Source organism: Nyctereutes procyonoides, unplaced genomic scaffold, assembly GCF_905146905.1.
Source record: "Nyctereutes procyonoides isolate TBG_1078 unplaced genomic scaffold, NYPRO_anot_genome, whole genome shotgun sequence".
Lineage (NCBI taxonomy): Eukaryota > Metazoa > Chordata > Mammalia > Carnivora > Canidae > Nyctereutes > Nyctereutes procyonoides.
Genome location: NW_026575144.1, coordinates 14,769,068 through 14,784,121, shown reverse-complemented (window position 1 = coordinate 14,784,121; position 15,054 = coordinate 14,769,068). Strand labels below are relative to the sequence as shown.

The following is a 15,054-nucleotide window of genomic DNA, read 5'->3' as shown; positions in this document are numbered from 1 at the left end:
GCTGTGTAGGTGGCTCGGTTTGCGGGGCTGGCGAGGCCGCGCGCGGGGCGCCCCCTCGTCGGCGTGTCGCGGGTCCGGGGCTGACGCCCGCTACGGCTCGCTCTTCGGGGTTCGGGCTTCGCCCGGCTCCCTGCACTCCCGCCGGTGCAGAGGGGTGCCTGTAGTGTTGACTGGGTGTCTTTTGTTTCCCCTCCAGGTGCAGGTGAATCTGGTGTTTTCGAGGGGATCGCGGTCCCGGAATCATCATGAAGGTAGGATTGCTTACGGAAACCGACCTCCGGGGTTACAGAACAGGGGGGTTTGGTGGAGGCCGTGTGTGGGGCCTCCGAGTTTTGCCGAGGAAGGTGTGTTTGGTGGCGGGGTGCCGGAGCCCGTTTCCCGGAAGACGATGGGGGTCAGCTGGTGTGGCTCTGTCGGCTTTGCTGTGGAGTTGGGGCCACTTACAGGATGTCACACTGAGCATAATTCTCCCATATAGACCGTCTCTTCTTGCAGGGTAAGGCAGGAGTAATTGCATGAAATGGAGTATTTTAAAAGGTAAAACAGAAAAAGCAGGTCAAGTAATCTGACTCCAGAAACTGAACTGTATTGTGGTTCTATCGATTACACTGATGAAAGAAAATCTCGTTTATTGTGTGAACAGTGTTGTGAGTTTTTAGCAGAAGACCTATTTGGTAAGCTATGAAAATAATCTGAGTCGAGAGATTTTTGAAGAGAATCTTTACACACCTCAGTTTTTCCTTGTATTTCCTGGGATTTAGGATTATTTGGTTTATTTTTTCTTTGATCCTTTTAGTCGGTAAATTGTCAGATATTGTAATAGAACCAGTGTGGATTGATGTGGAAAACCCATTGCCAGGTTCCTCTTAAATATAAACATGTTAACTGAATGGAGGATAGTGTGTAAAAAGTAGAATTTACTTAGTTCGTGGAACAAATTATTGCAAGGAAAGAAAGTATAGGTTGGTTTTGGGTTTTTTTTTTTTTTTTTTTTTGGTATATGTAATTGAATGCTGTCAATCTTGAATACATCGGAGAATAAAAAGCCTTAGTTTGATATCTGACATGTCTAGATTCAACTGGTGGAACTTAGAGACTAGAGATATTTTTCATTCGTGACAAATTCAGAAGTGCTTGAAAGGGTAGGGTGTGTTCACAAGTATAGAAATGCATAGAATAGTATGTGAAAATATAAATGTCTACTTTTGGTAGTTCCTTGGAATTATTTGAAAACAACTTTTAGGATTTTCTGCTTTTATAGTACTGCATCTAAATGAAAATTTGTAATGCTTGTGTTTATGGAAGAAAATAAAAGCTGTGACTAAAATATTTATCAGCTATATAAACTTATTAAGGTTAGTTGTAGATTTTTTTTTTTTTTAGATTTTTTTCTTCTTGAGTTTGGGGTGCTATAAACTGAAAATATCTGCTGAATTTTTCTGTCTCACCTTCATGTAAATGAAAAATACAATCAATGATGTTTCAGAAACAAATCCCTTTTGTTATTCACAGATGCTAGCTATAACTCTTGTGACCTGTATAAAACAGTGACAAGTGAATTTTTTAAGGAAAACCGTATATCTTCCTTGGTATTGGGTGAGAATTTCTTAAGAAAGGCATTGGGTTGAATAACATATAATAAATTCAGAAGCTGAATAAGAGAATTTAGTTTGTGATAGGTATTGCAATCTGTTGTAGTTCCCGGTGTATATCTTAGGTACTCTGTCAATGTTTGATTAAAAGAAATGTAGTAAGTTGGAGGTCCTTAAGATTTAAATTTTCTTTTCTTGCCTTTTCTTCCTTTCATTTCCCTTTTTTTTAAACTTGCATGTTTAAAAAATGAAAGTACGTTGGAAACTTTAGCCTTAAAAGTTTCATAGTATTTGGCAAATGCAAATTTTTTGGTGTCATTTTAGAACTAGTAATTTTAAGTGCTTAGCATTTCCATTATTATTGCTTTTTGAAAAAGGGTACTAGTAATGTTGAAAGGAAGGAATTATTAAAGAAAATTTCTAATTTTATACAAGAAGAACTTCCTGTTACTGTATATATAGTGAGCCTTCTCAACGGGAGTACACTGGCAGTCAGCAGTACTACAAATTAGCTCATTTCTTGGAACTTAATTTCTTACATGGTGAATATTGAGAGGCTGCCCATAATTGGTATTTTGCTTTAACAAAGTTGCAATTCAAAAAGTATTTAGTAGTGATTATATTAGGCGTAAGTTTTCTTTTTTCTTGTATTCCCTGTTTGTAAATTGTAATGACAACTGAGTTATAGAAGGATTTATGCTATTTATCAGATCTAACAAAACATGTTTGTACTTTGAGGCAGCTTTTAGGTTTTTATTATCTGCTTTATTAGTCACAAGAAATTTTTAAATTTTATTAAGTGACAGTCTATTGATGCCATTGAAAGAATGTTTAGTAATACTTTTCTGGTTGTTGCTTTAAAGTCCCAAAATAAAAATGTATATCTCATTTAAAGTGTTACGTGTTTTAGAAACAATTTTGCTGTAGTATTCAAGAGTTTATTAAAATAAAGTCTCTTTACTCACTAGCGTATTCTGTCTTGTAATATTTTTGCCCAGTGTGTTTTTGAGAAATAGCACTGTAACACAAAAGCAGTTTTGTTCTTAACATAGGTCATGATATTGGGGTTATGTTGGATTTATTTTTTATACTTTTTATAGATCTTCCAGTATCAGTAATAGCACATTATCAGGAAATCCTAGATTATTAAAAGTTTGTAAATGATTCCAAGACTTAATTATGTCAGATTCATTTCCTACTTTTTTCTAACTAAAACTGTTTTCTTGTTTATACATTGTACATGTTATTAACATCTCTCATTACGTTGCAGTAAATTTTCAAGTGAAGTGGGAGAAGCTGGAGAGGCTAGAGATTTCAGAATCTTTATGGAATAAGTGATTTAGATGGTTGTGCTTAGAAGCTCGGGGAGATGGAGTTTTTTCAGATGTACCATACTCTTCAGGAATCACTAGCGTCAGAACGCATACAAATAATGGATCGATTACAAACGCCCTTTGCTTATGTGCATGTTCTCACCCCTCTATGCCTTTCTTCTCCTCTCCCTTTTCCCTTTTCTTTCCCTTGCTCCTCTTTTCCTTCTTTCTTTCCCTTCCTTTTTCACCTTCTTCTTCTTTTTATTCACTTCTTCCCTCTGCCTTCCTTTGTCTACTGTCACTCCATCTACCCTTTTTCTTTCTCTTCTTTATTCCTCTTCCCCCACCCCCTTTCATAAATCATTCATTTGACAACAACAACTTGCATGCATCAGTCAGTGTGGAATGAAGGTCAGTAAGCTATCAGATCTGCTCTCAAGGAGTTCACAATCCAGTAGAAGACGGAGAAAAATAAAGCACAACAGCACATACTGAATTATAAGAGTGTTGACTGCACTATACAGTAATTGTGGTAAGTGCTGTGGGAGGACAGAAGAGGACATCTAAATCAGTCATGGAAAGTTCTCTGGTAGAATTGACATCTAAGCTAAGTGTTAAAGTTTTGATTGGGCAAAGAAGGGTAGAAAAGCGTTTGAGGCAGAAAGGGGACTGCATCTAGGAAAATGGAAAAAACCAAGATGATGTATTTGGAAACTGTTAGTTAACTGTGCCTAATGTAAAGCATAATGTATTTGGAGTGGGAATAGGAGGGCAGTGATGGGAGATAGGCTAAGTTAGGGAGTTGAAAATTTTCTTGAAAGATACATGGAACCACTGAAGGTTGTTTGAGGAGTAAAGTTGGTGGATTTATGGAGAGGTCACTTTGGTGGTATTGTAGTGAATATTAGACGTATTCTGAATGGAAGATCTGGAGATTCCAAGTGAGATGTCCAAGTGAGAGGTAAGGGCTTGAACGATACCTAGGAAGCAGAATTTAGAACCTAGTAACTAACCCTGGGGTAGGAAGAAGATGGAAGTTTCTTGGGGCATGAGATGGATGTTATTGTCAACTGAAATATATTGGCATTGAGGAAAGATGTATAGGGTTTTGAGTATTGAAGGGACCTGTGTGATGTCCACATATACTAGTTAAGATGTAAGATTAAGGAATCAGGTAGGATGAAGAGAACTCAGAGGCTTGGTTAATTCCATGTGAATGTTAACTTCATAGTTAACTTTAAACTGTAGTATTTGAAAGGATTTACATATATAATGCAGCATATGTATTTTGTCCTATGAATTTGTGGTCTTTTTGATGAACGGGTAATTTTGTAAAATAATGACTTGGTTTTTGTCTAAATTGCTAATTCTTTATTGTAATTTTTTTTTAAGTATGCTGGATGAGTACATATTTCACTGAAAAATGTGTTTTTGCTGCTTCAGTCTGCAAATTCAGTCACTGAACAGATCATTGTATGCCCTCCATGTACCAGATACGCTTCTAGGTATTGAGGATACAGCAGTGAACAAAAAAAGAGTTCTTAACCTCGTGGAGTTTACTTTACATTTTAGGATAGATGGACACCATGCCAAAAAAAAAAAAAAAAAAAAGGTGATGTGCTGTGAAGACAAAGCATAATCAGAGTAAGAGCTTACAGTGCCAGAAAGACAAAGTATTAACTTTATTTTTTTTATTTTTTTAAAATATTTTATTTATTTATTCATGAGAGACACAGAGAGAGGCAGAAACACAGGCCGAAGGAGAAGCAGGCTCCATGCAGGGATCTCGATGTGGGACTCGATCCTGGGACTCCAGGATCATGCCCTGGGTGAAAGGCAGGCGCTAAACCGCTGAGCCACCCAGGGATCCCCCGAAAGTGTTAACTTTAGTTGAGGTGTAATAAATGGCCTGTTTGTGGAAAGCATCATGTGAAACAAGTAATAGTGTGAACCATTCAGTTATCTGGGGGGAAGAGCAGTCCAGGCAGAAAAACAAATGCTACGGTCCTGGGGAGGAATGTTTTTGGCCTGTTTGACCTTGGCATACCTTAAGGAACAGGAAGAAGGCCTTTAGAGCTGGAGTGGTAGGAGCTGAGGCTAGAGAGATCACAAGGACCAGTATACTGTAGGGCCTTGTAGGCCATGGGGAAGGGCTTACTTAGGGTAAAATTTGAGTGTATTGGAAGTCACTGAAGGGTCTTGAGCAAGAGAGTGAAGTGATCTGATGTACATTTTTAAGCAGTAACTGCTGTTGGGAGAATAGACTGGGGTGGAGCAGGACTAGAAGGAGGGGCACCAGTGGCAAGGCTGCCAGGTTAGTTCTGGTGAGAGATGGTGGTGGACCAGGTATGAGAGGTGGATGTGTTGCAGGTGGGGATGATAGGATTTGAATGGATTGGATGTGAAGGAAAGTTCTGCTTATTGCTGCCTACGGATGACTAGCCCCCTGCCTCCCCTTTTAAAATATGTTTTCTGTGATTAGTTGGTGGATGGGATTCTGAAGATTGAATGCAGCCAGGAAGGCATTCCCAACTCTTAGTGTTCCCTTATTAGTGAGCCATGAACATTGACCTGAGTATTCCTTCCCATAGAATTCACAGAATTCACCCTTTTAAAGTGTACAGTTCAGGGGTGCCTGGATGGTCAGTTAGTTAAGTGTTCGACTCTTGATTTCAGCTCAGGTCACGATCTCAGGGTTGTGGGATTGCACCTCAGGCTTCTGGCTCAGCAGCTCAGCAAGAAAGTTGGCCTGAGATGCTTTCTCCCATTGTCCCCTCCCCCCACTCTTGCGCTGAGCGCAGTCTGGCATGCAGGTGTGTGCAAGCTCTCTCTCAAATAAATCTTAAAGTATGCAGATCAGTACTTAGTATTTTCACAAGATTGGGCATATATTCCTACTGTTTAACTGTAGAACGTTTTTGTCTTCCCAAAAAGAAACTTGTACGTATTAGCTGTCACTCGTTCTCCTCTGTCCTTCCCCCGGCAGTCACTAATCTACTTTCTGTCTCTATGGATTTGCTTGTTCTGGACATTTCCTGTCAGTGGAATCATACCACATGTGGCCTTTTGTGTCTGACTTCTTTCACTTAGCATAGTATCTTCAAGGTTCATTTTGTAGCATGTATCAGTACTTTATTCCTTTTTATTGGTGAATAATATTTCATTTAACGGATATACCACATATGGCTAATCCACTTATTAGCTGTTGGACATGTGGATTATTTCCACTTTTTGCCTATTGGGAATAAATGCTGCTATGAACGTTTTTGTGTGAACATATATTTTTAATTTTCTTGGGTTCTAGGAGGAGTGGATCGTTCTGTTTTTTTTAGGGAATTAACACTATCTATGGTAACACTTTAGAGAGCTGTGTGTTTAACTTCAGATGCTTTGTGCCATTGTATTACATGACCACCAAAGATTTGGACACTTAAAAAATTTATCCAACATTTATTGAACACTTATGTGCTGGTCTCTGTTCTAGCTGTTTAGGATTATTTCAGGGAACGAGACAAAATCCCAGCCCTGTGGATTTTACATTTTTTTTTAAAGATTTTTTTTTAATTTATATATTCATGATAGAGAGGGAGAGAGAGAGGCAGAGACACAGGCATTGGGAGAAGCAGGCTCCATGCCAGGAGTCCGATGTGGGACTCGATCCTGGGACCCCAGTACCGTGCCCTGGCCCAAAGGCAGGCGCTAAACCGCTGAGCCACCCAGGGATCCCTGGATTTTACATTTTAAGGTATAGTGGGGAAGACAAAGGGGAATCAACATAATAAGTAATCTAGTTTATTAGGTGGCAAATAGTATGGAAATAAGAGTGGAGCTGGGTAAGGAGGGTAGGGAATGTGGAAGTTGGGGCAGAGGTTATAGTGTTAAATAAGGTGGTCAAAAAGGTGTATTAAGAAGACATATATGCAAATACTTGACTGAAGGATGTGAAAGAGTTAGTCATGTGGCTTTCCAGGCAGCTCAGCATGTTCAGTGAACTGCACAGAGGCCAGGGTGGCTGGAGTGCAGTAAGAAGAGAAGAGAATAGGAGGGCATGGGTCAGACAGATGAAGGGGATGCAGGTTGGGGACAGAGCAGATCAGATTATCTAGAACCTTGAAGGCCTTTGTTAAGGATTGTGATTTTTACTCTGATAGAAATAGGGAACAACTGTGAGTTTTGAACAGAGGAATTTGCAGTCTAATTACAGAGTGGCAGATTTTCATTATAGTTTTAAGGGATCGCCGACTACTGTGTTAAAAACAGGTTGAAGGCAAGTTGAAGATAGAATAGAAGCTGACCACTTAGGAAGCTTTTTTTTGAACATTTTATTCATTTACTTATGAGAGACACACAGAGAGAGGCAGAGACACAGGCAGAGGGAGAAGCAGGCTCCATGCAGGGAACCTGAGGTGGGGCTCGATCCTGGGTCTCCAGGATCACACCCTGGGCTGAAGGTGGCGCTAAATCACTGAGCCACCAGGGCTGCCCCAGGAAGCTATTTTAATAAATGATGATGGTGGGATATCGGCCACCGCAGTGAGGGAAGTGAGGAGTCTAGAGACTCTAGATCAAAGTCTAGATTTCTTTAGGAGATAGAGCTGACAGGCGTTCCAGTCAGATTGAATGTAGAGCAAGGAGAATCGAGGAGGATACCAAGATTTTTTGGGTGCATAATTAAAAAACTGGTGTTTAGGATGAAGTTAGGGCTGTGTAATTTTTGTAAGTAAGCATTATATTTTATATTTGTGAGAAATGCTGAGTGATGTGTTCTGTGAAATGTGGTTTTAAACAAGATACAGGTATGCTGTATTAATTTTTTAGTAATAGACACATTTAAAACAGTTGCAAACTTATTCTTGATGAGTTGTTTAAAAATAAGATTCTTACTGTCTTCCTCTTGGTGTCACAGAACAAAGATGTTTCTACATTTGTAAGAATTATGATTTAGTATTCTGCATGACACAGTAACAGTGGAAGCCATAGTCATATTAATTCTTTTGATATTTAAGTGTTGCAGATAGTAGAAAATGTGGATTTTTGATAAGGCCTATAGAGAAAATGTGTCAATCTTTTTTTCTTTTCAGTTGGGCCTCCTTTACACCTAATGGACATTGAACGAAACAAGTTATAACTAGCTTTTGTTCCCAAGATAATTGAAATATTTTTCATTTAATTACTTTTCATCAAAATAAGACTATGCATATTTGTTAGCTCTTAAAATACTAGTCAGTATGTTTAACTTAATTTTATTATTTTTTAACTTAATTTTAAAAGAGAACTTCTGTATAAATTTTATTACATTTCTGCTTTTGGGAGTACTGGAAATTTGGACATTCAAGTTGTGTTTCTAGAGATCTGATCATTTTCATTTTCAGGTTCAAGATAGCAGTCAGGTTTAGGGAGGGAAAAAATGAGTTTATAAAAGTATATGAATAGTTTATTAGAAAATAAGATATCCGGGGGTTAGTTTACAGAGAGAGAAAACAAATTTCATGTTTAACTTTCTATGCTAATGGTCATATTTAGGCTGGTTAATAGAAGCAAGGAATAAAAATAAAAGGCAAGAAAGAGGGAAAGTTTTAAAATGACACTTGTCTTGTTTTGAGTATAGTTCCCAGTATTCCTTTATCAATACTTGTTCATATTCTACTCAGAAGGTCCAAGTATAGGCTTCAAGATGTGTTTCTCCTCTCCTTGGAGTTATGTGCAGAATTTCATATGGCCATATGCTTTCTTGGGAAGGTGAACCATAGCTTTCATTGTCTTCCCGGTGGAATCTGCAATACAAATATTAGGGAACACAGCTCCGTAGTAACACCTGTTAGCTGATCAGCTACTAATCATTTTAAGAGGAATAGTTCATAAGTCCTTTTACTCATACCCTTAAATAAACATGTAATCCACTGCTTACTACTTATTTTATATTCTAATTTTTTTGTTTAGATCACGTACAATCAGAAAAGAGTTTTTATATCTGAAATGTTAGCATTTATGTGAAATGCGTACATAGCTTACAATATTTGACTTTTTGAATTTCTAAGAATTTTAATTTTTTTCAGTTATAAGTAAATAGCCTTTGATTCATGAAAACATTTCATAAAATAATTTTAAAAGGTTGCTCTAGAAATCTGAAAGTGTAGTTTTCAGCACACTGGCTTTACTTATGAAACTGTTTATTGTAAAATTTAATGTGTGTTTGCTCTTACTTTTTCCGCATTCAGTTATTTGTCAAATGGGGTCATCTGAAGCAAGGATAAAATCTAACTGAATATCCAGATGTACTTAGCTTTAGGATACAGTTAGAGATTATATTACTCTTGCCTGGTGTGTCTTGTCAGTTTAACATTGGTGTTGGCAGCCAGGTGGTAACAGAGGCTGATTCTCTGGCCTGTTATGATTTGTAAGGAAGAAAATCTTACAGAAAATAGTGTATGTCACTTTCAAATTATAAATTTGGCTCTCATTAAGAGAAAAATAATTCTGTAATAGCTTTATACTATTAAAGTCTGTCAGATTATATGTAGTGTATCTTGAATGGTGGTATGGATACTTTATATAGACCTATTTAAGCCACTTCTAATTTTATAGATTTTTGGCAGTGTGACTTATATCTGAAGTTCTGTGTCAAAGCTTTAACAAGGAATAGGCTGCTGTCTCCTAATTTGATAATTTTGCTGGGCATAATCATTTATGAAAGCATAATTGTTGGTACCTGTTTAAGAAGTTTCTTTGAAACTTTTCTTTGAAAATCATTTATTTTTTAATCATTATTTTTTAATAGCAGAAATTAAGATTATAAACTACAAAACTGGGGATCCCTGGGTAGCGCAGCGGTTTGGCGCCTGCCTTTGGCCCGGGGCGCGATCCTGGAGACCCGGGATCGAATCCCACGTCAGGCTCCCGGTGCATGGAGCCTGCTTCTCCCTCTGCCTATGTCTCTGCCTCTCTCTCTCTCTCTCTGTGACTATCATAAATAAATAAAAAAAAAAAATTATAAACTACAAAACTCTGAGCAAATGGTATTTAAAGAAAAGATTCACTTTAAACCAGTAGTAAAAAACTATACTTGAATATGACTATAAAAACCATCTTTGTTTAAAGTGCCCAATAAACAGTATAAATGATTAAGAGCATATGGCTTGGAAAGAGAGGTCTTGTTCCCAGTACTGTCTCTCTGTGTTTTTTACTTGGCTGTTGAAGTTGGGGAGAGTTATTTATTTTTGCAATGAAAGGAAACAGTTTCATTTTTTCTTCAAAATGGGGATAATAATAGTTGCCTTACAAAGTTGTGTAAGTACTAAATGAAATAACATTTAAAATGCTTTATACTGCACTTGGTATAGTTGTAAGTAGTCAGTATATGGTAGCTTTCTTATTCCCATAAAAGCCTGTCACTTCTTTTGTAAACTGATAGAGTGAGGATTCTTTAATCAAGACTGGGATCGAATTGGGACTCTCCCAGGTTGTGGGCAGTTTTCTTAAACATTCTAAGAAGGCTGGTGTCCTTGTCTAAAATGAGAAGCATTTGTAGTACCCACCTCATTGGGTTATTGGGGATGACTAAATGTAAGAACAGAATCTATTATGTAATAAATTCTCAGTAAATTGTAGCTATTATTATTAGTTCTGTGGAAAGAATGTGCAAACTCTTGTGAGTTTAAATTAGCTTCCAGGGTGATATAGTCACTCTAATTCTTTTCTAACTTAAAAGTTGATTTGGAAGTTTGGAGGGAAAGTTGTAATTTTGTGATTAAGGTTAAAACCTGTTATTTTTGTCTTTATGAATTCCTTAAAAACAGAATATTTCAGGGGCCCCTCGATGGGCTCAATCGGTTAAGCATCTGCCTTTGGCTCAGATCATGATCCTAGGGTCCTGGGATTGAGTCCCCTTGTTGGGCTCCTTGCTCAGTGGGGAGGGGAGCCTACTTCTTATGCCTGCTGGTCCCCATTCATGTGCACACTCATGCATGCGTTCTTTCTCTTAAATAAAAAATAAGTAAATCTTAAAAAAAAATTTCATGGGGGTTGGAACCAGATTTCTTTATTCTAAGAACTCTTTGCTCCTATTTCAAACTTTTATTTTATCTCAGCCTTTCTTGATGCAGAAGCTTCTCTTAGTAAATATAATACTTGTTCTCTCTTCTAATTTGCTGCTGGTTTGCCCAAATGGGATTCTTTCAAGGGAAAAGTAAATTTTACTTTCAAGCCTAGAGGGTTGTTACTGGATTAGGTGAACCACTGGAGATATTTATTTTCTGGATAAGCATCCACCTCTAGCCTTGCTTATGTAGGGCAAACATTTTTTTCTTCTCTTGATCTGATCACTGTTCTGATGTGGCAGTTAGTCACCTGAAGCTGGTCTGGCATTGAGAGCCTATGGGGGTGGAGCAAATGAGTGATGGGGCCCTGCCAAGCCTGTCTCTACTCTAGAGAGGAGTAAAAGGGAAGCCGAACAGGCTTGAAGACAAAGGAGCTACTATTGCTGTCAAAGTTTAAATGAGGCAGTTTGGCTTATGCTTATTTGGGAGTTTTAAAAAAATGTAGTTTTCATTTTTTCAATTTTATCTTGGTAAGGTTATCTCACCAAAGGATCTATATATTTTTTTAATCTGAATATCCTTTCTGAAAGTTGTTCAGTGATTTTAAGAAAAGTTGTTTGGTGTCTGAGGGCTTTTGACACTTAGTCACCTAATTTTGCTTTACTCCAACTAGGAGACCAATTTTTCTAAACTATTCCTAGGAAATTTGTGTTTTTATTATAAAAGCAATATAAGTTTGCCATAAGTATTAAAAATTATAGAAACTATACAGAGAATAGTAAAAGTCATTACGTTCCTCAGTCTCACTTCCTGTGGACAACTTGAGCTAACAGTTTGGGGTATATATTCTTCCATTCCTTTTTTTTTTTTTTTTGCACACATACATTTTTACAAAGGAGGATTTATTTTGTTATGCTTAGTTTTAGAAAAATGGGCTTGTACTATACATATTGTCACATAACTTTTTTTTTTTAATTTTTATATATTTATGATAGTCACAGAGAGAGAGAGGCAGAGACACAGGCAGAGGGAGAAGCAGGCTCCATGCACCGGGAGCCCGATGTGGGATTCGATCCCGGGTCTCCAGGATCGCACCCTGGGCCAAAGACAGGCGCCAAACCGCTGCGCCACCCAGGGATCCCATTGTTACATAACTTTTAAACTGTCCTTCTGCATTTATATATAACAGAGCTTTGTCATTCTTTTTTCATGGCTTTGGCAAGATTTTATTTGCAATCAATATGCTGTTTTCTCTGCCACCAAATGATGGGTACAGGGCACCACTATGTTTCTTTTGCTTTAAGTTTTGGCAGATATGTAGAAACTTCCTGTATAGCAGTGTTTAGCATTCAGTGGGTAATCAGTAAGTATTGTTAGTTTATTTGAGTATCTAGTACTGCTAGGTGGTGAATAGTCCAGTCATCTGTAGCATTTATGACAGTCCCTCATGGCCCTTGGATTATTATTACAGCTACTAACTAATAATGAAATCTAATTGCTTGAGATTGCGATTAAAAGGTAAGCTGTGAGATTAGTGAGGGAGCATCCCCCTGCTATTATGCCTGCTGCTAGAGAAGCTAATGCTGTGCTTGGGCTTCCTAGTAGTGTTTATTAGAAAGGTTAATTGTAGGACAGTCTACTATAGGCATTGACCCCCCACAGATGCTTCGGGTCAGAATATGTGGTTTAGAAAGGATTTTTTTTTTTAACACTAGTGTTATAATGTTTTTAAGTGGCACGTTATGTTTTTAAAGTTTCATAATCGTTAGTTATTTCTTATAATATCCCTTTGAGGCAGGTCAGCAGCATTTTTCCTTTTTTATGGTTGGAGAAGCAGATGCAAAGATGTTGAGTGATTTGCCCACAGGCACACATCAAACTGATGGTAGAATCTGTTCTCTTGTTAGTAAACTGAACTATGCTGCCTCTCTTAGTTATAAGTGAGTAATAAAGTTGTTTCCATGTAGTGACCTTTTGATGGCTTTATGGAATAGTGAGTGTAGTTTAGAAACCTTTAACCTACTTTCTTTATTGAAATAAAATCCTTTTAAAGCTGGAATTTACCTGTATCATGGTATTAAATACTTTATGTAATTTACCCTATTCTTTTAAAATAGAAAAGAATCATAGGAAAACATATTAAAATGAACTACAGTGGACTTAGTGCTTCTGGGAGAACCTTTACTGGCTTGAAAATTAGTATCGTCAATTAGAGGAAAATGGTACAAGGCCTTGAGGAGTTAATATTTTATAGTAGTAGAAAAATGAATCTTCACGTTATATTGCCAGAGTAATTTTGAGTAGAAAGAACTGTGGCTTATAGTGCTAGAAGAGACTTTCAAAGATCATTTGGCTCTGTGGATTTAGACTATTAACAAGTGATAACATAGGTTACCTAGACTAAAAAACTACAATCTGGGTGGCATCCCTTAGGTTATAAGTTTTCTTGTCTTTTGGAAACTTTCTCTATTTATTTGTTTGGACTTGATTGTATTTTTCCGTTCCTTCTCTCCCAGTATAAAAATATTTTTTCCTATGCAGCCTTTTTTCTTCCAGTTGAAAGGACATAGAGAGGGAGAACAGGAGAGGGAGAAGCAGGCTCCCCACTGAGCAGGGAGCCCATTGCGATGCAGGGATGCAGGGCTCCATTCCAGGACCCCATGATGATGACCTGAGCCAAAGGCAGACATTTAACCGAGTGATCCCCCCAGGCACCCCCAGTTGAAAAGAATTCCAACTGTAATCTTCTTGTGTTGATAGAGGGAGATAGGGGGGAGTTTTCAAATAATAAGCAACTATTGTAGAAAGATTTAAGTGAAGGGACCACAGAGAGCCAGAAAATTATATATCAGTTTTGGAGTGTTAAGACAGGTGCTTTGACATGAGTTATAAGTCTATGATAATAAGTAATGGTTAATCCTTATGTACTTTGGTAATTAGCACAATCCTGTATTTTAGTAAACATGTAATTTCTTTTTCCTTTCTTTTTTTTTTTAATATTTTATTTATTCATGAGAGACACAGAGGGGCAGAGACAGGCAGAGGGAGAAGCAGGTTCCCTGTGGGAAGTGTAATGCTGGACTTGATCGCAGGACCCTGGGATCACTATCTGAGCCAAAGGCAAGATAGATGTTCAACTACTGAGCCACCCAGGTGCCCCTAAACATGTGATTTCTAAGATGTAGATACGTTCCATTTATCCCGAAATCAAGCTCTCATCAATTTTGTCTCCTTTTGAAATAGTATTAAAATACTTATCACACAACTTCTGCCCTCATCATATTCTTCATGACATCATCAAATTCATCATTATTATTATGATAATTTTGCTACTACTTATTTAGTGCTTAATATGTCTTAGACATTTACACATTTAAAAATGTAATTCTCAAAAAAAAATGCTGAGAGGCGCATATGAATATCCCTGTTTTGCAGATGAAAAAAGTAAGGCTGGGATCCCTGGGTGGCGCAGCGGTTTGGCGCCTGCCTTTGGCCCAGGGCACGATTCTGGAGACCCCGGATCAAATCCCACATGGGGCTCCCGGTGCATGGAGCCTGCTTCTCCCTCTGCCTATGTCTCTGCCTCTTTCTCTCTCTCTCTGTGTGACTATCATAAAATAAATAAAAAAAATAAAAAAAAAAAAGAAAAAAGTAAGGCTGAGGAGATTATGTAATTGTCCTAAGTAAATTCATGCCATTAGTAAGTGGCAGAGCTAGATTTTAAACCTACGCTACTTCAAATGAGAACTCTTACTAATACTCATATTGTTCTGCCTCTCATTAACATTCATGTTTTTACTTAGATGTCTAGTTTGCATAGTCCACAGATGGTTTTAGAAGTATCCGGTTCTTTGTGAGTTGTGAGTGTGTGTATGTTCATGTGCACTTATGTTTATATGTATATGTAAGGGTATTGGGAGAGGGATTTTGAAATGGGCACAGTGAATACTGGGATTACTGAAGGAAGAGAAAAGTGAGATACTTTAAAAACTAAAGACACATTAATGTATTCTTGTTTAGTAATCCTTTCCATTTTCAAATATGGACCTTAAACTTTCAGGTTTTAATAAATTACATCTCTATGTTTTTTTTTTAATTTTTTATTTTTAAGTA

The 15,054-nt window shown here is 37.5% G+C and overlaps 1 protein-coding gene across 7 annotated transcripts in view; it reads left to right on the top strand.

The window, feature by feature from the left end:
• ARID4B (AT-rich interaction domain 4B) overlaps positions 1 to 15,054 on the top strand; it is a 147,781-nt gene that overhangs the window by 1,030 nt on the left and 131,697 nt on the right. For all 7 annotated transcript variants that reach the window (XM_055308831.1, XM_055308833.1, XM_055308832.1 and 4 more), the window contains exon 2: positions 197 to 251. In XM_055308831.1, the coding sequence (XP_055164806.1) occupies positions 246 to 251 (6 nt within the window). In that variant the 5' untranslated portion in view covers positions 197 to 245. The remainder of the gene's footprint in view (positions 1 to 196; positions 252 to 15,054) is intronic.